Raw genomic sequence first — 22,917 nt, 5'->3', positions numbered from 1 at the left:
AAATGGTCACACGACTTTTACTACCAACACCATTTCCGCACACGATCCTTCTACTAAACTGAAACTCTTAACATGAACTGGCTTGGAGCTTTGACATCCGTCACCGATTCATTTTCAGGCAGAATCAGCGGCGCTGTCCCTTTAAAAGCATCCACTGCTGAGTATACCTTCGAGGGGGACGGACAGACAGACGCAGCTCTGGGAAACGAGCTGTGTTTTCACAGAAACAGACAACAAATACTCTAACATCACAGGGCCTACTCTGTTCTTCGACGAAGATTAAGTGGATGTGGACGCATTTCTCTAGCCCGTCCATCAGAGCCGTTGCTGTCGTAGGCTAGGCTATAATATAGCATACTATTCCGAGACGGCCTAGAAGACAAGATGGCTGAGCTGAACCTGGGGAAGGGGGTGACTGCGGGGAAACTCGCCAGTAACGTGCAGAAGAAATTAACACGGGCGCAGGAAAAGGTTAGAAATGCTATATCGTTTACTTAATTATTTCCATCAATTTGTGTTGGTTGTTCGCGACCGGGCTGTAGACTACCCCCATCCATGATACCACAGCTCTGTCGCTGGCGATGGCGCATCTGGACGGTCAGTCGTCTTATTTTTAGGGACATGTTCAGTTTGCCGTGGCCCATAAGCGACGTCTTTTACCTATTAAATATTCATCGATATGTCATGTTAAATTGAGCATTAGAACAAAGAAACGCTTAATTTTCCTGCTGGATTAAATGCCAAAATAATGACCGGCCATTAGCCTGTGACAGCGCAGTGGACGGAAGGAATCCCTGCGATGGCTTATATAAAGCAGACTGGTTTACTGGATTTTGCACTATGGGGGTCTGCGTGGACGATACTACAGGATTGAAACAGGCTACGTCCGACACAGCCATGAAGTATTTTATTGCTTATTGCCTTTTACCGGCCCGTTGATGCCAGTTGTAATGTGCAGGGCTAATGTAGCCTATACTGGAACATTAAGTATTCTGCTGTATTCTGAATGTAGAAACAGTGGACAGGTTATGATGTTACATGTTGCAGCTGATTGTTTATTGTATGTAAACCGATCCCCATTAGTCGTCACCATAGTGAAGACTATTCTTCCTTCCTTGGCTCCACATAATCAGAACTTAAAATTATAGTGTCAATCAACAAAATACAACGTATCTGTGAACAGCATTCTCTTGTTAAAACCACTGTTCAATGTTACGCACATCTTAACTGATTTGAATGTACCCCCCCCACACACACACACACACACATTCTGTGTTCTTTAATTGAAGGAATCAAAAGCCACTTTTCTGTATCTCCACCTAATAGCAGTCTGTGTGGAGATGGCAAGGGAAGGATTCATATTTAGGGCATATAAGCAGGTCCCTGTAATGTATATACCCACTCTGAGAGCTCTTCAGCAAAAACCTCTAAAAATGATTACATGGTTGGAGTCATGCATTTAATATCCACCTAATATGATTAAGTATATGATTCCATCAGTCAAGATTACAATACTCAACTCTCAAATCAACACGCAGCCTACATACAGTATAAAACTGCAGCTGATCTCACACACTGTTTAATGCCTGTTGTTAACTGTTTAATGCCTGTTGTTAACTGCTTAATGTCTGTTGTTAACTGTTTAATGTCTGTTGTTTGCGTTGCTGTTGGTCAGGTGTTACAGAAGCTGGGGAAAGCAGATGAAACCAAGGACGTCGCTTTTGAGGAGGGAGTCATCAACTTCAACAAACAATACGTGAGAGTTAGCTGTTCGCTTTCTGAATACACTCACATCCTCTACTGATAGATCTCCTGTGACAGTACCAAAATCACAGGATTGGAACAGGGGATTGGTCCAGAGGCTAGGGGGTGGGTCCTGGACAGGTGGTAGAAGCAGGGGATTGGTCCAGAGGCTAGGGGGTCCTGTGTTTAGGAGGCGCTGAGACTATGTGTGGGCTCCTGGGGTGAGTTCAGCTCTGAGAAAACGTTGCAAAACGTTTATTTAAATGGAAAGAGTTGCGTTGAACACCCTGTATATTACACAATTGTTGCACCTATGGCAGCGTCGAAGATACAGCGCAGTGTATATATAAGTCTGCTGATTGGGTAACACCTCTGACACGCCCACCAAATGACAGCAAACCTTCCTCAAAGCCCGTTGCACAGTGTTTCACACCGCTTTGAGGAAACATGTTGTTCAACCCGTAAACCGTAACAAAACATTCCACACCATTTTCAGATTGAACTCACCCCTGGTGTTCTGCGTTCTAAGTTGTGTGTTGTTGTTGGCAGTCGGAGGGCAGTAAGCTGCAGAGAGACCTGAGGGCCTATCTAGAGGCAGTGAAAGGTGAGTGGGACAAAGGCATCTGATCACAAATCACATTAAGTATATGAGCCCATGTTTCCCTACAGTTTACCTTATGTGTATGTGTGTGTCTTTGTGTGCGTGTGTGTGTGTGCGTGTGTGCATGTGTGCGTGCGTGTGTGTCCAGCCATGCACGAGTCGTCCAAGAACCTGCAGTCGTGTTTGGCTGACATGTACGAGCCAGAGTGGGAAGGGAAGGATGAGGTGGACTCCGTCGTAGAGGTCAGAGGCACTCCAATCAGCGTGTGTGTGTGTGTGTGTGTGTGTGTGTGTGTGTGTGCGCGCGCGTGTGCACGCGTGTGTGTGTGTGTGTATGTGTGTGCGTGTGTGCGTGTGTGTGTGTGTGTGTGTGTGTGTGTGTGTGAGACAGAGTGAGTGTTGAGTCAGTCTAGCTGGAGAGCTGCCAACATCTTTCAGTGTCTCACACACCTGTACTGTTCCTTTCAAGTCTCTCCCTCTCTTTCTCTATACCGTCTCTCCTCTTTCTTTCTTTCTTTCTTTCTTTCTTTCTTTCTTTCTTTCTTTCTTTCTTTCTTTCTTTCTTTCTTTCTTTCTTTCTTTCTTTCTCTCCCTTGCTCCCCTTTCTATGGATCTCCTCTCCCTCTCTCCATTTTCTCTCTCTCTCTCTTTCTTCCATGAGTCCATGTCACCAGTCATAATGTGTTTCTTTCCTTCATTCTTCATGCCTTATCTTTCTCTGGAAAAGGGTGAACAGAGAGTAAGAAGGTAAAGGTGTGCGCGAGCGTGTGTGTGTGTGTGTTTAGCTGTAGGTTTGGTTCTAGCAAGGCTAGTGCAGATTAGCATCTGTTAGCTACTTATTAGCTTAGGCACAGCGATATCCTTCTATTATGTGGACATTCATAAATTATTCAAATGTGTGTTGCAGGATACCGATGTTCTGTGGGAGGACTACCATCAGAAGCTAGTAGACCATGCTCTTATCTCCATGGATACCTACCTGGGCCAGTTCCCTGATATCAAGGTACTGTCAGAGGCTGCTGCTGCACTATTCTGATCCTGATATATAGCTGGGATCACAGTATCAACAAATCCTCCCCTGCTCTCCTCCTCCTCCTCCTCCCCTCCTCCTCCTCCTCTCCTCTCCGTTTCACTCCTCTCCTCTCCTCTCCTCTCCTCTCCTCTCCTCTCCTCTCCTCTCCTCTCCTCTCCTCTCCTCTCCTCTCCTCTCCTCTCCTCTCCTCTCCTCTCCTCCCCCTCTCTCCTCTCCTTCCCTCTCCATTTCTCGCCTCTCCTCTCCTCCCACACCTCTCCTCTCCTCCCCCACCTCCCCTCTCCTCTCCTGTCCTCTCCCCCTCTCGCCATTTCTCTCCTCTCCTCTTCTCTCCTCCAGTCTCGTATCGCCAAGCGTGACAGGAAGTTGGTGGACTTCGACAGCGCCAGACACAACTATGCCGCCACACACAAAGGCAAGAAGAAGGATGGAGGAATCAAACTCACCAAGGTGACACAACCCTGGACCGTCCACACACACACACACACACACACACACATAGAGATGTAACGGTATGAAAATTTCACATCACGATTATAGTAACCAAAATTATCACGGTTATCGGCATTATTGCGGTATTAAAATGTGCTGAAAATGTTCAAAAACTACTGATACAGACACTGAAATTGTTTCACCAAGTTTTATATTGAAAACCACAAATACAATTTTCAGCACTATGCACTTTTTGTTTGCATAAACATTAAAAGAATGAATCTTGGAGACTGTTGCTAACTTTGATGCTGGACAGTATTTACAGTGAGTTTTTAAAAGTTCGGAAATAAAACACGGTTTTAATGATAATTTTATCACAATAAAATGAATAAAATTTTATCACGGTTTATCATCATACTGGTTATTGTTACATCCCTACACACACACACACACACACACGCACACACACACACACTGGTGATCAAATGAAATGAATGGGTGTTTTGTGTGACTCCTCAGCCTGCGTCCCTGCTGGAGAGAGCCACGCCAGGCTGGGCCCAGGGGATCCTGTCTGCTCACAACGTAGCGCAGAGCACCCTCTCTAGGACCCAGGTACCTGCTCTCACACACACGCATGCACACACACGCACGCACACACGCACGCCCACGCACACACGCACACACATACACACACACACACACATACACACACACATACACACACACACATACACACACACACACACACACACACACACACTCAGTCACATACAACACACTCGTATCACTTCTGTGTGTGTGTGTGTGTGTGTGTGTGTGTGTGTGTGACAGGCTGAGGATGAACTGGATCGTGCTCAGAAGGTGTTTGAGGAGATCAATGTGGATCTCCAGGAGGAGCTGCCGTCCCTGTGGAACAGGTGTGTGTTCGCTGCGACCGCGGACTGAGCCGTGCGTCTGAGACCAACTCGCTGAGTAAAACCTTTGATCGTTCCTTCCTGTTTCTTCCCTGCCGCTCTCGCTCTTCCTCTGTCTCCTGCTCCCCCTCGCCCCCTCTCTCTTTCTGTCCGTAGTCGTGTGGGGTTCTACGTCAGTACGTTCCAGAGCATGGCCGGCTTCGAGGAGAAGTTCCACAAGGAGATGAGCAGGGTGAGAGCCCCACTGCTACTGCTGCTTAAGGGATCGCTATTTACCATTATAAGCCATGTTATGAGGCTATTTACGATCATACAGTATACATATTAAAGCATCGACAAACGATGCACTCTCGAGATGCGAACTGCCGCCGCTAACGGATCATTAGGTGCATATAGAAATCGCTCAAAAGTACCATAAAACATGCTTTCAAAGAGAGGAAACTCACTGAGTGGTCACTGTTGTCCATTGATGTTTTGACAAAAAATGTGCAGCAAAGTATTCATCCTATCGGGGTTTACGTGAGTTTCCTGGCTCCAGTGAGTTTCCTGTTTTTGAAATGAGTCTATGGGGTTGAGCGACTTTCTTCACTATATATGATCATAAATAACCTTATAACTTGGCTTATAATGCTGAATACCGGTCCTTTAAGGCCATCATCATCTGCATGTGTAGTGGAGGTGGTTTGGTCACTATGTGCTTGAGACCTGTTCTTCCCATTGGCTTCCCTGTCTAAAGCCAGGCTCCTTCTTTGTGATTAATGCATGTGTTTGGTGCAGAAGACCCGGGTTCAAGTCCTGCTCCGGTCACATGTTGGTGTAGATGTCCTGAAATGCTTTCTATTGCGTGCATCATACAGTATCTAATACTGTTCCTCTTTCACATCCTCTCTCTTCACAGCTGGACCAGGACCTGTATGATGTTCTGGTGAAACTGGAGAGTGAAGAAACCTCCACCAAGTAAGCTGGATACAGTTGCCAGCCAGTAGCTAGAGTCGTCCTACAACAGCCGTAAAAGTAGCTGTATCAGAAGAATCAGAATCAGTAGTAGTAGTACTAGTAGTAGTAGTAGTAGTAGTAGTAGTAGTAGTAGTAGCTGTAGTAGTAGTAGTAGTAGTAGTAGTAGTAGTAGTAGTAGTAGTAGTAGTAGTAGTAGTAGCAGCAGTAGTAGTAGTTGTAGTAGTAGTAGCTTCAGGCTGAAGCTCAGGGGGGATCGGGCTTTCGCAGTGGCCGCCCCTAAGCTCTGGAACGAGCTACCCCTGCATGTTAGACAGGCCCCCACTCTGCAGGTGTTTAAATCACGCCTCAAAACTCACTTATATTCTTTGGCGTTTTCCTGACATGGCCTAAGAGACTTGTCCTTTTTCATGTGACATACTGCGTATGTTTTACTATGTGTTCTTTGTGTATTATTGTTGTTTGACTTGTACAGCACTTTGGTCAACTTTGTTGTTTTTAAATGTGCTCTATAAATAAAATGGTATGGTATGGTAGTAGTAGCAGCAGCTGAAGTAATAGCAGCAGCAGAAGTAGTAGCTGTAGTTGTAGTAGTAATAGTAGTAGAAATTGTAGGTGTAGTAGTCTTAGTAATAGTAGTAGTGGTAGCAGCAGCAGAAGCAGTTGCAGAAGTAGTAGTAGTAGTAGTAGCAGAAGTAGTAGTTATCGTAGTAGTAGTAGTAGTAGAAGATCTAATAGTCATAGTAGTTATCGTAGTAGTAGTAGTAGTAGTAGTAGTAGTAGTGGTAATAGTAGTAGTTGTAGTTATAGTAGTGATAATAATAATAGTCATAGTAGTTATCGTAGTAGTAGTAGTAGTAGTAGTAGTAGTAGTAGTAGAAGTAGTAGTAGAAGATGTGATAGTCATTGTAGTTATTGTAGTAGTAGTAGCAGCAGGAGTAGTAGCTCTCCTGTTGGCATGATTAGCGTTAGCATCTTAATTCTGGCGGTCCTGGTGTCATTCTAATGTCCAGAGATCACAGCGTGTGTCTAAAGCCTATCAGTTGGATCGCAGCTACGGCAACTAAGATGGTGTGGCAGAGTGACCGGCCACTAGACTAAACGCTTCCACCCCCCCCCCCCATCCCCCCCCCCCCCCCCCCACAGAAAGACAGGTAACCGCAGCGGGACGACGGACTCCAGGGCTCTGAGGAGGTACGCTAACCTCGGAAACCACGGTGAACTCTTGTCTAACGTCTCACTAACGTGTCCGTCCATCTGTCCGTCAGTCCTGTCGGTCCCGGGTGCTGAGTGCGGGCAGCCCTGGGCGGAGCTCGGTCTGTTGTAACGGAGAGAGGAGACTGTGTGTTTTGATTTCACCCTGTGGTCACCTCTCTGGTCCTTTAGCTGTTCACTCTGCCTGCCCTGTCCGTCCTCACCAGAGCGCTTGATTTAGGCTGCCTGGGCAGCTAGATGGGCGGAGTTTGCACACTACATTACAGAAAGCAACTAAGAATAATCGCATTTAACGTAGGAAGTCAGTGTACTACTACTCACCAGAACTCACAAGTGCATCTCCTTTCTAAAACAAGAGCATAATAATTAGAGCATAATCTAATGCTAAAGCCAAAGAGCATGGGTACACTTTCAGGACCAAGGCATTAACCGCAGCTTAAATACATGAAGAGTACGCATTTGAAAGCAGCTTAGCCGTCTGACCCAAGTCTGGCTCCGGTCCAGTGATCGGATCATCTATAAGGTGAAGGTGGAGGTGAGGTTTGAAGGGAGCGGTGGAGCTGGACAGAGGTGAGGAGAGATGAGAGAGCGCAGGACTGGAGAGGCAGGGCCCCTCTGCCCTGCTGTGGACGTGCCGTTAGCTACCGTCTCTTCACCAGAGAGCAACGGTGCCTTTTAGTGTAGACTATGTTAGTGTAGACTCTGTTAGTGTCGACTCTGTTAGTGTAGACTGTTAGTTTAGACTTTATTAGTGTAGACTCTGTTAGTTTAGACTCTGTTAGTGTAGATTCTGTTAGTGTAGATTCTGTTAGTGTAGATTCTGTTAGTGTAGACTCTGTTAGTTTAGACTCTGTTAGTGTAGACTGTTAGTTTAGACTCTGTTAGTGTAGACTCTGTTAGTGTAGACTCTTAGTTTAGACTCTGTTAGTTTAGACTCTGTTAGTGTAGACTCTTAGTTTAGACTCTGTTAGTGTAGACTCTTAGTTTAGACTCTGTTAGTGTAGACTCTTAGTTTAGACTCTGTTAGTTTAGACTCTGTTAGTGTAGACTCTGTTAATGTCGACTCTGTTAGTGTCGACTCTGTTAGTGTAGACTCTGTCTCTGCCTGACTGTCTACCATACCCCTGCATTCCCTCTGATCTACGTCCTGGCCTGTCCAGACTGACTTGACTGCAGGTCCTGCTCTCTGGCTTCCTGGCCAGGAACACCACTGTTAGGGTCAGCTGCATGCAACTGAGTGGAGGGGGCTTCCTTGTCCTGCATGAAAGTGCTTGCATCAACACCCCGCGCTCAGACTGGACACCCCCACACGCAGGGAGCACAGGGCCAGCTGCTCAGCAGCTCCTCATTAAACTCCTCTTTCTCTTCCTCCACTCCCCCCATCACTCTTCTCCCTCTCTCTCTCTCTCTGTCTCTCCTTTTCTCTCTCTATCGCTCTCTCGTTCTCTCTCTCTTTCTCTCTCCTCTCTTTTTCTCTCTCACGCTCTCTCTCTTTGTCTCTGTCTTTTTCTCTCTCTCTTGCTCTCTCTCTCTCTTTCTCTCTCTCCCCCCGTCTCTCTTTCTCTCTCTCTGTCTTTCTCTCTCTTAGTGACAATCACACTCTGACTCCAGGAGCACCACCAGCTATCCCTAAGTCTCCATCCAAGGTATTGCGCTCACACACACACACACACACACACACACACACACGCACACTCACACGCGCACACACTCACACACACTTAAGCAAACAGGCATTCCTTCAGTCTAACCCCCGTACCCCTCCTCCTCTCTCTGCGCCAGCTGAGGCCTGCTGTGCCTCCGCCCCCCAAGGCCACGCCCTCCAAGGACCTGAAGCCAGAGAACATCATCAACCTCTTTGATGCCGCGGCGACGCCGGACATCAGCATCACGTCCCCGACTCAGGTGAGGACCCCCGAGTCCTGACCCCCTGACCCCACCATCCCCAACTCTAACCCTAAACCTGACCCCAAACTCTAAACCCTCAAATGAACTCCTAAACCAGGGATCCCAAAGCCACTTTCACTAGTGTTTTATTTGTGTGAATAAACACATCTTTGTGTGGAAAAAGGCTTAACCCTGACCCCTTGACCCTAACCCTGACCCCTGACCCTAACCTTGACCCTTGTGTCGCCCCCTTCCGGTAGTTCGACAGCCCTGCGGGCGGCACCCTGCTCGATATGGACTTTTCTTCCGTGCCGACGGCCAGCGTGGCGGCCTCAGCTGCTCAGGTGACTGGCGCGCAGCAACGTTACAATGGGGACACGGCGCACACGCACGACCTGTTCAGTCATGTAACTCTCCCTCTGTCTCTCTCCCTCTCTCTCTCTCTCTCCCCCTCCCTCCCTCTCTCTCTCTCTCCCTCCCCCCTCCCTCCCTCTCTCCCTCTCTCTCTCTCTCCCCCCCTCCCTCCCTCTCTTCCTCTCCCTCTCTCTCCCCCCTCTCTCCCTCTCTCTATCTCTCTCTCTCCCTCCCCTCTCTCTCTCTCTCTCTCCCCCCCTCTCTCCCTCTCTCTCCCTCTCTCTCTATCTCTCTCTCTCTCTCCCTCCCCTCTCTCTCTCTCTCCCCCCCTCTCTCCCTCTCTCTATCTCTCTCCCCCCCCTCTCTCCCCACCCCCCCCCTCTCTCTCTTTAGCCTGTCTCCTGGGATTCCTGGGTAAGTCCTCCAGCCTGCTGTATGAACGCATGTGTACTGGATCTTACATGTTGTTTGAACACGTGTGTACAGGATGTTACGTTAGACACAGAGTAACGACGCGTTGCTTTCAGGTTTACCATCAGGCCATAACTGAGGGCCTCCAGAGGAGTAGAGCTGCCAGTCTCCTAGGAGGCAGTAGCAGAGTAACCGGCCAGGCTGAGCTAGTTCAGTAGCAGAGTGACCGGCCAGGCTGAGCTAGTTCAGTAGCAGAGTGACCGGCCAGGCTGAGCTAGTTCATAATCATCCTATGGGACTTGTGCTCGTACAGTATAGACAGTATGTGGTAAAGAGGCAGGTTGCCTCCACCAGACCACTCTTCATCTACAGGAAACACAGTCTGAACTCTGACCTGGTCTCTTCCTGTTCCTGTTCTGCCCCCCCCCCCCCCTCATCCAACTCTTTATTTATTACGTTACATCCCCATGGCAATCGGCCCCTGGCAACCAACTGGGGACGTAACCCCACCCCCCCCTCCCCTGTCTTTCTTTCCACCACCATCCCTGGTCACCATGGTGATCACCACCACCTGGTCACCATGCCGACCGCCACCCCTGGTCACCATGACGACCGTTACTCCTGGTCACCATGATGACTGCCCTCCACCCCTGCTCTCCATGATGACCGCTGCTTATGGTCACCATGACGATCGTTACCCCTGGTCTCCATGATGACCGCTACTTATGGTCACCATGACGACCGCCACCCACCACCTGGTCACCATGGTGATCGCCACCGCCACCTGGTCACCATGACGACCGCCACACCTGGTCACCATGACGACCGTTACCCCTTGCCGCCATGATGACCACCACCCATGGTCACCATGATGACCTCATCATGCCCCCCCCCACTCCGACATCCCTTGCGCCCGCCCCCAGCCAGAGGACAGCCCTGCAGCAGAGGACCAACAGGGTTGGGACGACGGCGGCCGCCAGCCTGTCCGTGTTGACCCCGTGGCCCTGGCCCAGGAGGGCTGGGAGGACGATGGCAGCCTGCCTGTCAGGGACCCGGTGGCCCTGGCCCAGGAGGGCTGGGGGGATGATGGCAGCCTGCCGGTCAGGGCCCCCTCCTGGGGGGACGATGGGGCCCCCGCTGCCCCGGCCCCAGCCCAGGCCCCAGATCCAGCCCAGGCCCCAGATCCAGCCCAGGCCCCAGATCCAGCCCAGGCCCCAGACCAGGCCCCGGCCCCAGACCCAGCCCAGGCTGACTGGGAGCAGGAGGAGGCCCAGGTACTATGGACTGACTAGGGATGCATCCAGACCTGCTGGAGGGATGCATCGTCTGGAAGGAAGGCAGGAGGATGGAGGGATGAGAGCAGGAGAAGGGGGATACTAGCGCTGTAGCTGAACCATCGCTGGCAGGCCCTACCTACAGTACTGGTCCCTCGGAGCTATGGCCGCTGTCCTCTGTGTGACTCACTGGTACACACTCGGGGTTACAGTAAAACCCCAATCACAATCAGATTCTGCTTTATTTTTCACTGAGTGGGTTCACACCTACGAGGGAATCTGTCTCGAGTCCGTCGGCTTTGGCTGGCAGGCCTCCAACCGGCCGTAGCTACGCCCGTCTGCCTATCGGACAGCGCTGGTTTGTAGGGAGGTGTGGCGCTGTGTGGTGCGTGTTTGTGCGTGTGTGTGTGTGTGTGTGACGGTCGTTCCTCTGTGTTCCAGGACAACAGCGGCGCCACGGCGACAGCAGAAGGATCAGCGGCGGCTGATGTCGTAAGTGGTTCGTTGTCACCCCTAGCAACCAGTTGTCATAAACAGTGTTGGGAGTAACTGATTGCAAAGTAGGGGATTACTGTAATCCGATTACTTTTTCAGTAACTTGTAATGTAAGGGATTACATTTGAATTTTCAGTAATCAGATTACAATTACTGACCTAATAAACATGTGATTACTTACACACATAACTGCTCCCTTTCGTTTGGTTGATATGCGGTCTCTGTAGTTGTGGCTGAACTGACTGTATGTCATCAGGGTAGAGATGTGCTAAGAGTGCTGGTTTAGGATCTGATTTTCTAGTGTCTATTATGATCTAAGATGCAAAACTGATCCTAGATCAGCACTTCTATGATTCAGGCAAGAAATTATGTGGTTATAGAAAGTAACTAAAAAGTAAAGTAACTAGAAATGTGCAATTTGGGGAAATTGCAAGTGTGGTTGCCCATTCTGTCATTACTTAGTGTTGGGTGTATGTGTGTGTGTGTGTGTGTGTGTGTGTGTGTGTGTGTGTGTCTTGAGTGTGTGCTTGTGTGTGTTGGATGTTGTGTGCATGCACTTGTAGTTCGTACTTGTAGTTAGTACTCGTGTGTGTGCCGTTAGAACTGTGGGAGGAGTAGCGTGGCAAACTTTTGGGGTTGCTCTAAATCCAAACCAACCAACAAAACAAACAAACAAATAAAGTCGACCAAGTACTAGAGTGTGTTACCCTTCGGGGAAACCACACTAACTAGAAAGTACATTTCATGGAGAAAATGTGAGGTGGGCTAGCTGCTGCAGCTGTATGTAACAGCTACTGCTAGTACTAGTAAGTAAGTAAGTAAGTAAACTTTATTTATATAGCGCCTTTCACAGCACGAATGCACAAAGTGCTTCACAATACAAATAACACATAAAAAGGAAGAAAGAGCGACATACAAAATGCAATACAACATACAAAATACAATACCAGGGGAGGGGAGGGGGGAGGGAATTACCATACAGGCAGCCAGCCTCGACAAGCAGCCATACAAGCAGGCGCGGCCAATATCCCTGACAGCACTGTACTGTAATGAGAGGGAAAGGGGGGGGGGGTGCGAAAGGCGAAGGGATGAAGTGAGGGAGGAATTCCAGCGCAGGAGCAAGCAGCAAAAGCTTCTGCTCTGAACGAAAGCAGGAAGGAAGATCTACTACTACAGACCGGGCAATCTCCATGCACCCACCGGCGAAGACCGTGCATCTCTAGCCCACTCGGGCTGAATTGTGGCGTCTGTGGCGTGGACAGTGGCATAGTGGCGAGACTCCGCCCCCTCAGGTCAGAGCTGGTCGGGGACAGTGTACCCCTCTCCGGGCCACCTACCCACCCGCACCGGTGAAGACCATGTGTCTCTAGCGCAGTCAGGGGCTGAGTTGTGGGGCTCGTGGCGTGGGTAGTGGCTTGTTGGTGAGACTCCGCCCCCTCAGGTCAGAGCTGGTCGGGGGCAGTGCAATGACCTCCGGGCAATCTCTATGCACCCACCGGTGAAGAGCGTGTGTCTCTAGCCCACTCGGTCTGAGTTGTGGAGCCTGTGGCGTGGATAGTGGTGTGGTGGTGAGACTCCGCCCCCTCAGGTCAGAGCCAGTCGGGGGCAGTGCAGTGACCTCCGGGCAATCTCCATGCACCCACCGGCGAAGGCCGTGTGTCTCTAGCCCACTCAGGGACATAGTTGTGGGTTCCGTGGCGTGGATAGTGGTGTGGTTGGGAGACTCCGCCCCCTCAGGTCAAAGCCGGTCGTTGACAGTGTACCCCTCTCCAGGCCAACCACCTGCCCCCACCAGTGAAGACCGTGTGTCTCTAGCCCACTCAGGGGCTGAGTTGTGGGTTCTGTGGCGTGGATAGTGGCGTGGTGGTGAGACTCCGCCCCTTCAGGTCAGAGCTGGTCACGGACAGTGTACCTCCCTCTGGGCCACCCACTTTTCCCAACCGGTGAAGACTGTGTGTCTCTAGCCCACTCAGGGGCTGAGTTGTGGGGCCCGTGGTGTGGTTAGTGGCATGATGGCGAGACTCCGCCCCCTCATGTCATAGCAGGTTGCGGACAGTGTAGCCCTCTCTGTGCCACCCACCTGCCTTCATCAGTGAAGTGCCATGTGTCTCTACCACACTCAGGGGAGGTGTGTGGTCTGTGGTGTGATCCTACCACTGTAGGCATAAAAGTGTACCTGTACCTTTAAGAGATCCTGCTCGTGTCCCCAAATTCAAATCCTAACTGACACTCGGAGCAGCCCTTCATTCACTTCAATGTAAAGGCATGCCGGATTCAGACAGCTCTCTCTCAAAAAGTATAAATGTTACAGCTTAGATATTGACACCGTAGGAATCCTGGGAACTTGCTGAACATTTTCATGTATAATATGTAGCTTAAAAACTGTAGCCATGGTGACAAAAAAAAAGGGTAAAAAATGCAAAATTAGCAGCTCAAAAGTTTGTGCGGCACCATACGTTTCAATGGGGAGCGCAGTTGCCGAACAAATCGTCACACCGTGAAAACTATAAGTCACACAGCTTAGATACTTACATTGTATGAATCAGCACAGTTGTGTGAATGTTTTGATGTATAGTATGTGTATGAGCTGTTAAAACTGTAGGAGTGCCAGCAGTTTACAAAATGTGTGAATATTTCCAAAGCAACAGCTGCCACCACTCTACAAACATAACTGGAGATTTTCCCTATTCCCATTCAAGTCAATGGGGAATTTTAATTAACTAATAAATTAATATGAATTAAACTATCAAAGATGAGGAATGAGGAAGCACACGATTCCCGATGAAGCCCGTCGATTTGACATATGACTCGTGTGTGTGCTGTTAGAACTGTGGGAGGAGTAGCGTGGCAAACTTTTGGGGTTGCTCTAGATCCAAACCAACCAACCAACCAACCAAACAAACAACAAATAAAGTCGACCAAGTACTAGAGTGTGTTGCCCTTCGGAGCAACCACACTAATTATTAATCTGATTACTTTTCACACAGAAATTAGTAAATTAATCTGATAACAATTTAGAGAAAGTAATCAGTAACTTTTCGTTGATTACTTTTATGAAGTAACTTGCCCAACACTGGTCATGAAACACCGGGGGTAGCTGTGTCACTTGCCGTTTCAAAGAAGCTTGTACACATGTACTACTCACAACTCCTCATCCTCTGCTCTAGACTCCTCCTGTGGCAGCAGAACCAGCCGGGGGTACTGTGGAGGGCGTGGAGATGCCGCCTGGCTTCCTGTTCAAGGTTAGCAGCATAAAAACCCAGTCGGCCCTGTTCCAAACCAAGCCCTAGTCATCCTATTCCCCCTGTCCCAAACCAAACCATAACACCCTGATGTTTTGTGTGTGTTTGTTTGTCTGTGTGTGTGTGTGCGTGCGCGCAGGTGCGGGCCATGCATGACTATGCAGCCAACGACTCAGATGAGCTCGAGATGAAGGCAGGAGAAGTGGTCTTGGTGGTGACCTTTGACAACCCAGAGGAACAGGTATACACACACACACACACACACACACACACACATTGTTTTACCTGCTGATCACTACTTACTTTTATGTGTGTGTGTCTTTATGTGTGTATGTGTGTGTGTGTGCGTGCGTGTGTGCGTGTGTGTGCATGTGTGTGCATGCGTGCGTGTGTGTGTGCAGGACGAAGGCTGGCTGATGGGCATGAAGGAGGAGGAGTGGATCAAGATCAAGGACCAGGCTGTGAAGGGCGTCTTCCCTGAGAACTTCACCCAGCGCCTCTGAGAGGAGAGGACACCATCTCTCCATCCTCCTCTTTTCCTCCTCTCCCCCCCCCCCCCCCCCTCCCCCCCCGGATGCCTGTCAGGACCTCGGCCAGAAGGGATGACACTGTAACCATGACCACTAGCGTGTCTCGCCACCACACGGGCCGGTTGAGCGGGCCGACCATGAAGAACAGGAGGAAGGCTTTCCTGAGGACCACACATCAGGATCATATCATCGTCATCGCCATCACCACGAGATGCTGCTAGTGTGGACTCTGGATAGACATCACATATATACATTTGTTTTTAATCCTGATGCCAGCTGAGAGAGGCCAGGCCCCCCCCGACAGGCCACTACAATCAGAACCCCCATTCGGTCGACGTAGTTCCTATGTAAGCAGCGGCTAGCTCTGCCCTGGGGTTAGCCTGTAGAGCATGCTGGGTAGCATCCTGACGCCCCCCCCCCCCACACATACACACACACACTCCTGTACTCCAGTCCTAGTGATCAGACTCCAGTCTTAGTGATCAGTGTTGATAGTGGTGAGTGAGGGGGAGATAGGTCCATCTGAACCCCCCCTCCCTCCCTCCCCCCCACCCCCGCAACACCCCCCTCATACCAACCTGACGAGCCCCCCTCCTCTCTCCTCCACCTCCCCTCTGAGGGGGGAGCGTTCTCCGAAAGGGGAGCTCTACTTTGTCTTTGTGATTTGGTTTCTGAAGGTGTGTACATCATAGCATATCATATGACTATATTATATATATGAACTTCAACCCCAGTGTATTCCCAGGGATATGCAGTTCATGTTTGTGCTGTGTGTGTGTGCGTTTGAAAAAAATTGTGTTTGAAGAAATATTGTTTGGGAAAGATAGTCTAGTGTGAAACTCAGTTGCCATCATTCCACGCGTTTAAGGAGACGTGGGGTGAGGTGAGGTGGGTGAGTGGAGTGAGAATACTGGATACACAGGGAACTACTTTTATTTTTGTATGCAGCTGTGGAAGTGGAGCAGAGAAGCCTGGTGGAATGACCGACTCCGGCTCCAGAAGGGGTAGAGTCACTGCTGCTAGCAAGCAGAGGGAGGGATTCAGGAAGCGTTTGTGTGTGTGTGTGTGTGTGTGTGTGTGTGTGTTTCAGTGCGTCTGGGAGGGGACAGGTGCACTTTTGTCCCTTCTTACTCCCCCTGGACAATATCACCGCAACCTATAATGGTGATTGGCCGCAATCGTTTAAAACGGAGAAGTCTTTGCATATCTGAAGTCCTACGTTTCTGTTTGCTGGTGTTACATTTTCAGGTGATATTGTGTAAATGTTGTGTATCTGTGTAACTGACCAAGCTGTGAAGATGAAGTGACTATATTCTATTAAAAACATTCATTCCTGTGTACGTGAGCATGCCAAACCCTGTGTGTCGTGTTCTATTCATCCGCCCACTTCCTGTCCCACAACCGACCAATAAGAATAAAGATGATATAGAGACTCCACTGCTGTGCTGTGTTTTTCTGTGGCTGTCTGTCTGGACCTGTGGGACACGACAGAGCACTTCCACCTCCCACCAGCGGGGGGAGGCCTGCTGTTACACCTCAGAACCAGAGAGGGGAAGGTTCCCTCAGAGCAGGATGGGGTTGGGGGGGGGGGGGGGTGGGGGACAGGTGTGTATGTATGAGCGTGTGCATGTGTGTGTGCGCTGCAGAGAGCTGAGCTGCCTGTAGGTGGCGCTGAATGTGGGGAAGCTCCTGCCCAGGAGCCAGCCAGAGAGGGAGGGGTGACTCGGCTGGCGCTGTCCATGGTGCTGAACACTCCCACCACCCTCTAGGCTTCCAGCGGATTCATTCATTTGTTCTTTCATTCATTCAAGAATAATGGCGATGGCTAAATTTGAGATATTTCTCAAAGGACTCAAAGAACGCTTGGTTTACAAAGAGCAAGTTCATGTTAAGTGATAAAAAATACAAAAATTTGCAATGCCCATATACACAGAATTGATAAAAAATACATTTTGGTCATTTTAAAAATAGATCTTTAAATAGTTTCTAACAAAATAATATTATGCGTATTTTTATACACAATTCAACATAAAGAGAAGAATGTCTCATGTTCCAGAGATTTTTACAGAGTGACTACATAAGGCATAGAGAACATTCAAATGAGGGGTCACATCCTGACTGATTCAGCTGAAGATTTGACGTGTGCCCCACTTATTATAAAGATCAATATTGAAACCATGCTGAGCAGACAGTCACTCTTGGGGATACGGAGATGTTATGAATGCCTCATTTAGACACAATAAAATATCGAACAGGGAAATATTATGTTTGTAGCCTTTCCCTGTTGTAAATAACGCCTTCAGAGAAGTTAGTCTGGACCGTCTGACAGACAGACAAAATGAGCCATGGAAGTCAAATATTCATTGTTACCCCAAACGATAAAGATTTTTCAGTCTTGAATCTTTGAATGTTCCTTATGTACAGACACACAAGCAGAGAACAAGTAGATAGGTAGACAGACAGACAATAGTAGAAACAGTATGATCCACATGAACAGACAGTGCAATGTAGACCACTACCCTAACAAAACTCTAAATCACTGTGACCTGGTTCATGTCTCAGCTAGTAATGCATTTGATCCCAAGAAGGCATAATCTCTCTCTTTTTCTGTATATGGTCCTTACCTGAAAGGTTCTGAGAATAGGACAGGCACTTAATTAAGACCTGTGTGTGTGTGTGTGTGTGTGTGTGTGTGTGTGTGTGTGTGTGTGTGTGTGTGTGTGTGTGTGTGTGTGTGCATGTGTTTGTGTGCGTTCTGTCTGAAGGTAACAGGTTAATTCCTCTGCTTTTTTTTTTTTTTTTTTTTTTAAACAAATCAAACAACTTCATAAATAAACAACATGTGAGTCTGTCTGCTCCCCCTCCAGGGAGATCTCCCGCCACGTCCTCTCTCTCTCTCTCTAAACGTATTCATCCCTTCAAATCCCTCCTCTGTCATCCTCCCTCTAATCCCATCCTCCCATCTCTCTATCCCTCTCTCGTTCCTCGCACCTCCTCCTCTTGTCCGCCTCCTCCTCCCGTCCGCCTCCTCCATCCTCCCTCTCTGTCTGTCCTCTCCAGTGGTCTCGGGGTGCTGCGCCCCCCCCTACCCCTAGGGGGTGGAAGTGCTCTGGCCCCAGCAGCAGGGTTCCTATCCGGAGCAGGGCCTGGGGGTACCAGTGCAGCCCCTTGGCCTGCGGCTCCCAGGGCCCGGTCAGGGAGAGGAGCAGGCGGAGGGGCGCCAGGGCCCGGTGGGCCAGGCGGTGCTGGTCCACGGCGGCGTAGCAGGACGCCAGCACGCCGTCCACCACCAGCGAGCCGTGGCCGGTCAGCGGGGCGAAGGCGCCGGACTCCTCCCTCAGCTCCACCCGGGTGACGGATGACAGGCGGCCCTCCGCGGGCCCGGCCCCGCCCCTGGCCGTCAGGACGCACTGTCCCGGCCGCACGTCGCTGGCGTAGACCGTCCTCATGCGGTACCCCCCCGCCGCCGCCGCAGCCCCCGAGCAGTTCCCCTCGGCCACGAACAGCAAGTGGGCGGCGGTGAGGCGGAGTTCGGCGCCGGAGGCGGTGCCCAAGACGTAGAAGAGCTTCCTGGCCGTGGGCTGGCGGTCCAGGAAGGTGAGGAAGTCGCTGTACGCCAGCCGCTGGCTGCCGCCGTCCGACTCTGAGGACGCCAGCACGCGGTCGCCCGGGTGCAGCTGCCACACCTTCTTCCTGGCTCCGCCCTCCAGGAACACCTGGGCCCCGCCCGGGAAACACCCTCCTGTCTTAGCTGCCACCGAGTGCTCTGATGGAGGGAGGGAGGAGAGGGCATGGAGAGATAGAGTGGAAGAGGAAGAAGGAGGGAGAGAAGGAGAGAGAGAGAGAGAGACGAGAGCCAATTGTTACAAAATTTACAATAGTAATTTAATTCCAACAAAAACACAAGACGAGGCAATTGAGAGAACGAGATGAAGATTAGAAGAAAACAAAGTAGAGAGAGGGAGAGAGAGAGAGAGAGCGAGAGAGAGAGAGAGAGAGAGAGGGAGAGAGGGAGAGAGGGAGAGAGCGAGAGATAGAGGGAGAGGGAGAGAGAGAAAGGGGGAGAGAGTACAGGTTAAAGAAGGATCAGGTAGACTTTGACACTGTAACTGATATGAGGTGGATAGCAGTTATCTTGTGACTCAGTAAGGAAGTTAATATACACATGAAGTTACGGGTCACACACACATACACAGTGTGGGTGCTTGTCAGAATATAGACATTTCAAAACGAATGTGTGTTCCACTTGTTTGACTCAGTTCGGCTTAGCATGCACAGAGCTAATGATAATCTTCTGAAGACTGAGGCTGAGAGAGAGAGACAGCAGGATAGAGAGGAAGAAAGAGAGAGATAGAGAGAGAGACAGAGCAGGATAGGTTAGCAGGAAGACCGGGAGAGATAGAGAGAGACAGGGAGAGAGACAGACAGACAGAGATAGAGAGTGAGAAAGATAGAGGGGGAGGGAGAGAGAAAGACAGACAGAGACAGAAAGATACAGTAGACAGACAGACAGACAGACAGACAGACAGATAGAGACAGACAGACAGACAGACAGACAGACAGACAGACAGATAGATAGATAGATAGATAGATAGATAGATAGATAGATAGATAGATAGATAGATAGATAGATAGATAGATAGATAGATGGACTCACAGTTCCCCTTGAGAGAGAGAAAGGAGGACAGGGCAGTAGGGAAATAAACCAGTCTGCTAATTGTTAAACCACAAACAGACAGACAAGCAGGCAGACAGACAGACTGACAAGCAGGCAGGCAACAGGCAGTCTAACAGAGGTAGACAGGCAGGCAGGCAACAGGTAGTCTAACAGACAGGCAAATAGACAGAGAGGCAGACAGACAGGCAAGCAGGTAGTCTAACAGACAGGCAGGCAGACGCAGACCCCCCCCCCACACACACACACACACACACACATTAACGAGGTATCCAGGTGGCTGCTGTCTGATTAGTCCTGACCACAACACTGTCTCTAACTACAGTATAACTACAGTAGATGTCTAACACTGACCTCACTGCTGCTAACGACTGCTAACCACACACACACACACACACACACACACACACACACACACACACACACACACACACACTCTCTCTCTCTCTCTCTCTCTCTCTCTCACACACACACTCTCTCTCTCTCTCTCTCTCACACACACACACACACACACACACACACACGATATTCACCATCATACACACCTAGACAAAGGTGCTACCTAGTGCCATTAGTGCCACTGTGGGACAGAATCAAATATAATTATATGCCCCCCAAAAAAGGTCTATATAAAAAGGTTATTTTCCCCAATGCTTATCTTACAGGGATTACCAAAGAACCCTAAACCCTTTGGAGCACCTGCCAAAGATGTCCCAAGCCCACCCCAAATAACCATCATTTGAATCGTTGAATCGCTGCGCTCCGCATACTACATAATAGAGTCTGTGCTACTTTGCCGCCCAAGCTGGTGTTCTGAGGGCGTATCGTCGGATCAAAATTGAAAGAGTGACAGGTCGTAGCAGCAAATGAGAGACGCTAGCCCAGGTTAGATGGGCGGGGCATATCTATGGGTGGGAACGCCTGATCACGAAAGTCGTTCCTGATTGGTGTCGTCTGGATTCCGGCGCTATTAATGAATTGCCCTCAGACCCATAGAGTGATCTGCAGCATGCAGTAAAGTAGTTAACGTAGCTTATCGTATCAGAGACAGAACGCTCATGGGTCTGGCGTTGAGACCAACACCTACCTGACTTGACGCTGCAGTGCACGTGGGCCTTGGACTCGTAGTTGACCCAGTCGAACCCGGCCTCCACCGCCAGCCGGGCCAGCATGGCGTACTTGTTGCGGTCGCGATCCGAGGTGGTGATGTCCACCGCCCGGCCCTCGTAGTGCAGCGAGTCGTCGGAGTGGTGGCCATCCTCATCCCAACCCTCCGTCACGCGCAGCTTCACGCCCGGCCACATGTTCATCACCGAGATGGCCAGAGCGTTCAGCTTGTCCTTACAGCGCTGGAGCACACAGACAGGGAGGGAGCAGACAGACAGGGAGGGAGCAGACAGACAGGAGGGAGCACACAGACAGAGAGGGAGCAGGCAGACAGGAGGGAGCAGGCAGACAGGAGGGAGCAGACGACAGACAGACAGACAGACAAACAGGCAGACAGACAGACAGATAAATAGATAGACAGACAGATAGACAGACAGACAAACAAGTAATTAAGATATCATTGTCCTGGAAGAGCAATTAATTTGCAGCTCATTTGCACAGTTGATGATGCAGAATCAACACACTAGCACAGGTGGTTGAGGTATCAAAACACTAGCACAGGTGGTTAAGGTATCAACACCCTAGCACAGGTGGTTAAGGTAGCCTGTCACACAAGACTGAGAGGCTATTAGCTCCTGAAAGGATCCCAAAGCAGTTTAAAACAGAGTCCTATTAGAAGGACGTTTTCTCTTACAGCATTGTGCATCATATCACCGCCTACTTTACGCGGCGGTGGGCAATTTGTCACCAAGAGGTGATAGGGGTATAGGTCAAGTGTTAGGTAACAAAAATAAATGTACGTATGCGGGTAGCCTGCTTTAAACAAGTATTTGATTAAATGAACTAATTGAGCCGATTGCGGAAAAAAGGGTTAACCAAGCCTCGCGGAATGTTGCTTATTTCGCGGCTGTTGATGATGCCCACGGGCGCAATTTGTCACTTGATTTGAGCGACCATATTTGAACGTCCGAGTTCTCGGAATCAGCAATGTTTTTATTGGACGAAATGAAAACAGCCGTCAGAGGCCAAGTCCAGTAGCGCGTCTCTTCAGCCTGGATTAAAAAAAAACGTGAAATGATCTTCTATTAAATCCCTGTTCTTCCCGTGCGTCTCACCTGGGTCATCAGTCGGTCCGCGGCCGTGTTCTCCTCATCTTTGAATATGATGTCCGTGTTATAGTTGGGCGTAAGCTCTTTAAATCGCTCGGAATTTCTGGTTATCTTCCCTTCGTATCTGCCGCTGGCTCCCAGTGTTTTCTCGGCGACGTTCGGGCTGAACTGCTTGTAGACGAGAGGCGTGAGCTTCTTTGGCGGGCGTCTCTTCCCGTACCCCCGCCCCGGCCCGCAGCACCGGGTCACAGGTGCAAACAACAGGGCGCCGATGAGAAACACAAAGACCACGGAGAGCCGCATCCCACCCAGAGCGGCGGGCACTGCGGGACGGAGTGGCAAGATGGCACAGGTCGCCGTTGCGCTCCAGGCTACCCCTTACCCCTGGATACTCCGCTAGCCCCCCACGTGTGAAGCATGGGTAGGGTGGGGGAATGAATCTTCAGTATTGTATCAGATCGATCAACGCCATTATCCGTGCGCACAACAACTGTCCGCGCGTGCCAAGAGGACAGGCATCGAGCCGCGGCGTTGTTTGGGTCTCGCGATCTCCCGGGGAAAAGTTCAACTTCTCTGGAGTCCGTTGACCCAAAGCCGCGGAGCTGGTCTCTCTCCGTCTGTAAACGGGTATGACCATGAGTTGTAAAGTCCGCTTATTTAAACAAACAGGTTCAAAGTCGAGCTGTCGTGAATAGAAGAGCTGTCAAAAGGAGTAGCCTAGGCTACTGACGTGTCTGCTTGCCCCAGTAACTGTCTGTCTGGCTGCTGTTCTGCGGCCGCACTGCTTTCCAGTTGAATTGGGAATTGAAGTGATCCAGAAGATCAGCTGCCACTCGACAGAGACCGCACCCTGCCAGCTCTGCCCCTCCAACCCTCTCTGCCACCCCGCCCATCAGGGCCAGAGCGGGTGCCTCCGTGCCTCGTCCGCTGCCCTCGGCTCT

General features: G+C 50.0%; 2 protein-coding genes across 2 annotated transcripts; one reads left to right on the top strand and one right to left on the bottom strand.

The window, feature by feature from the left end:
* Positions 1-384: 384 nt before the first annotated feature.
* On the top strand, positions 385-15,058 carry bin1a (bridging integrator 1a; the record flags this gene model as incomplete). Its single annotated transcript, XM_084442877.1, has 19 exons — positions 385-471; positions 1,676-1,756; positions 2,293-2,347; positions 2,493-2,587; positions 3,252-3,347; positions 3,717-3,827; positions 4,329-4,421; positions 4,641-4,726; positions 4,880-4,955; positions 5,622-5,680; positions 6,824-6,871; positions 8,481-8,538; positions 8,675-8,797; positions 9,040-9,123; positions 10,468-10,818; positions 11,260-11,310; positions 14,481-14,555; positions 14,695-14,796; positions 14,957-15,058. The coding sequence occupies 19 exons, from the start codon at positions 385-387 to the stop codon at positions 15,056-15,058; spliced, it is 1,833 nt and encodes a 610-aa protein (XP_084299003.1).
* A 2,810-nt stretch (positions 15,059-17,868) lies between these two features.
* LOC311313107 (indian hedgehog B protein-like) lies at positions 17,869-22,524 on the bottom strand. The gene is made up of 3 exons (XM_084443157.1): positions 21,983-22,524; positions 20,848-21,109; positions 17,869-18,851 (listed from the first exon to the last, which is right to left on the bottom strand). The coding sequence occupies exons 1-3, from the start codon at positions 22,277-22,279 to the stop codon at positions 18,031-18,033; spliced, it is 1,380 nt and encodes a 459-aa protein (XP_084299283.1). The 5' UTR covers positions 22,280-22,524; the 3' UTR covers positions 17,869-18,030.
* Positions 22,525-22,917: the final 393 nt, after the last annotated feature.

Source organism: Borostomias antarcticus (genome assembly GCF_949987555.1).
Source record: "Borostomias antarcticus genome assembly, chromosome: 9".
Classification (NCBI taxonomy): domain Eukaryota; kingdom Metazoa; phylum Chordata; class Actinopteri; order Stomiiformes; family Stomiidae; genus Borostomias; species Borostomias antarcticus.
This window is presented reverse-complemented; position numbering and strand designations above follow the sequence as displayed.

Coding starts and splice junctions, on each gene's coding strand:
- LOC311313107 (XM_084443157.1), bottom strand. CDS start 22,279: ATGCGGCTCTCCGTGGTCTTTGTGTTTCTCATCGGCGCCCTGTTGTTT. Junction 21,110..21,982: donor CGGACCGACTGATGACCCAG/GTGAGACGCACG, acceptor TGTGTGCTCCAG/CGCTGTAAGGACAAGCTGAA. Junction 18,852..20,847: donor GCACTGCAGCGTCAAGTCAG/GTAGGTGTTGGT, acceptor TCCCTCCATCAG/AGCACTCGGTGGCAGCTAAG.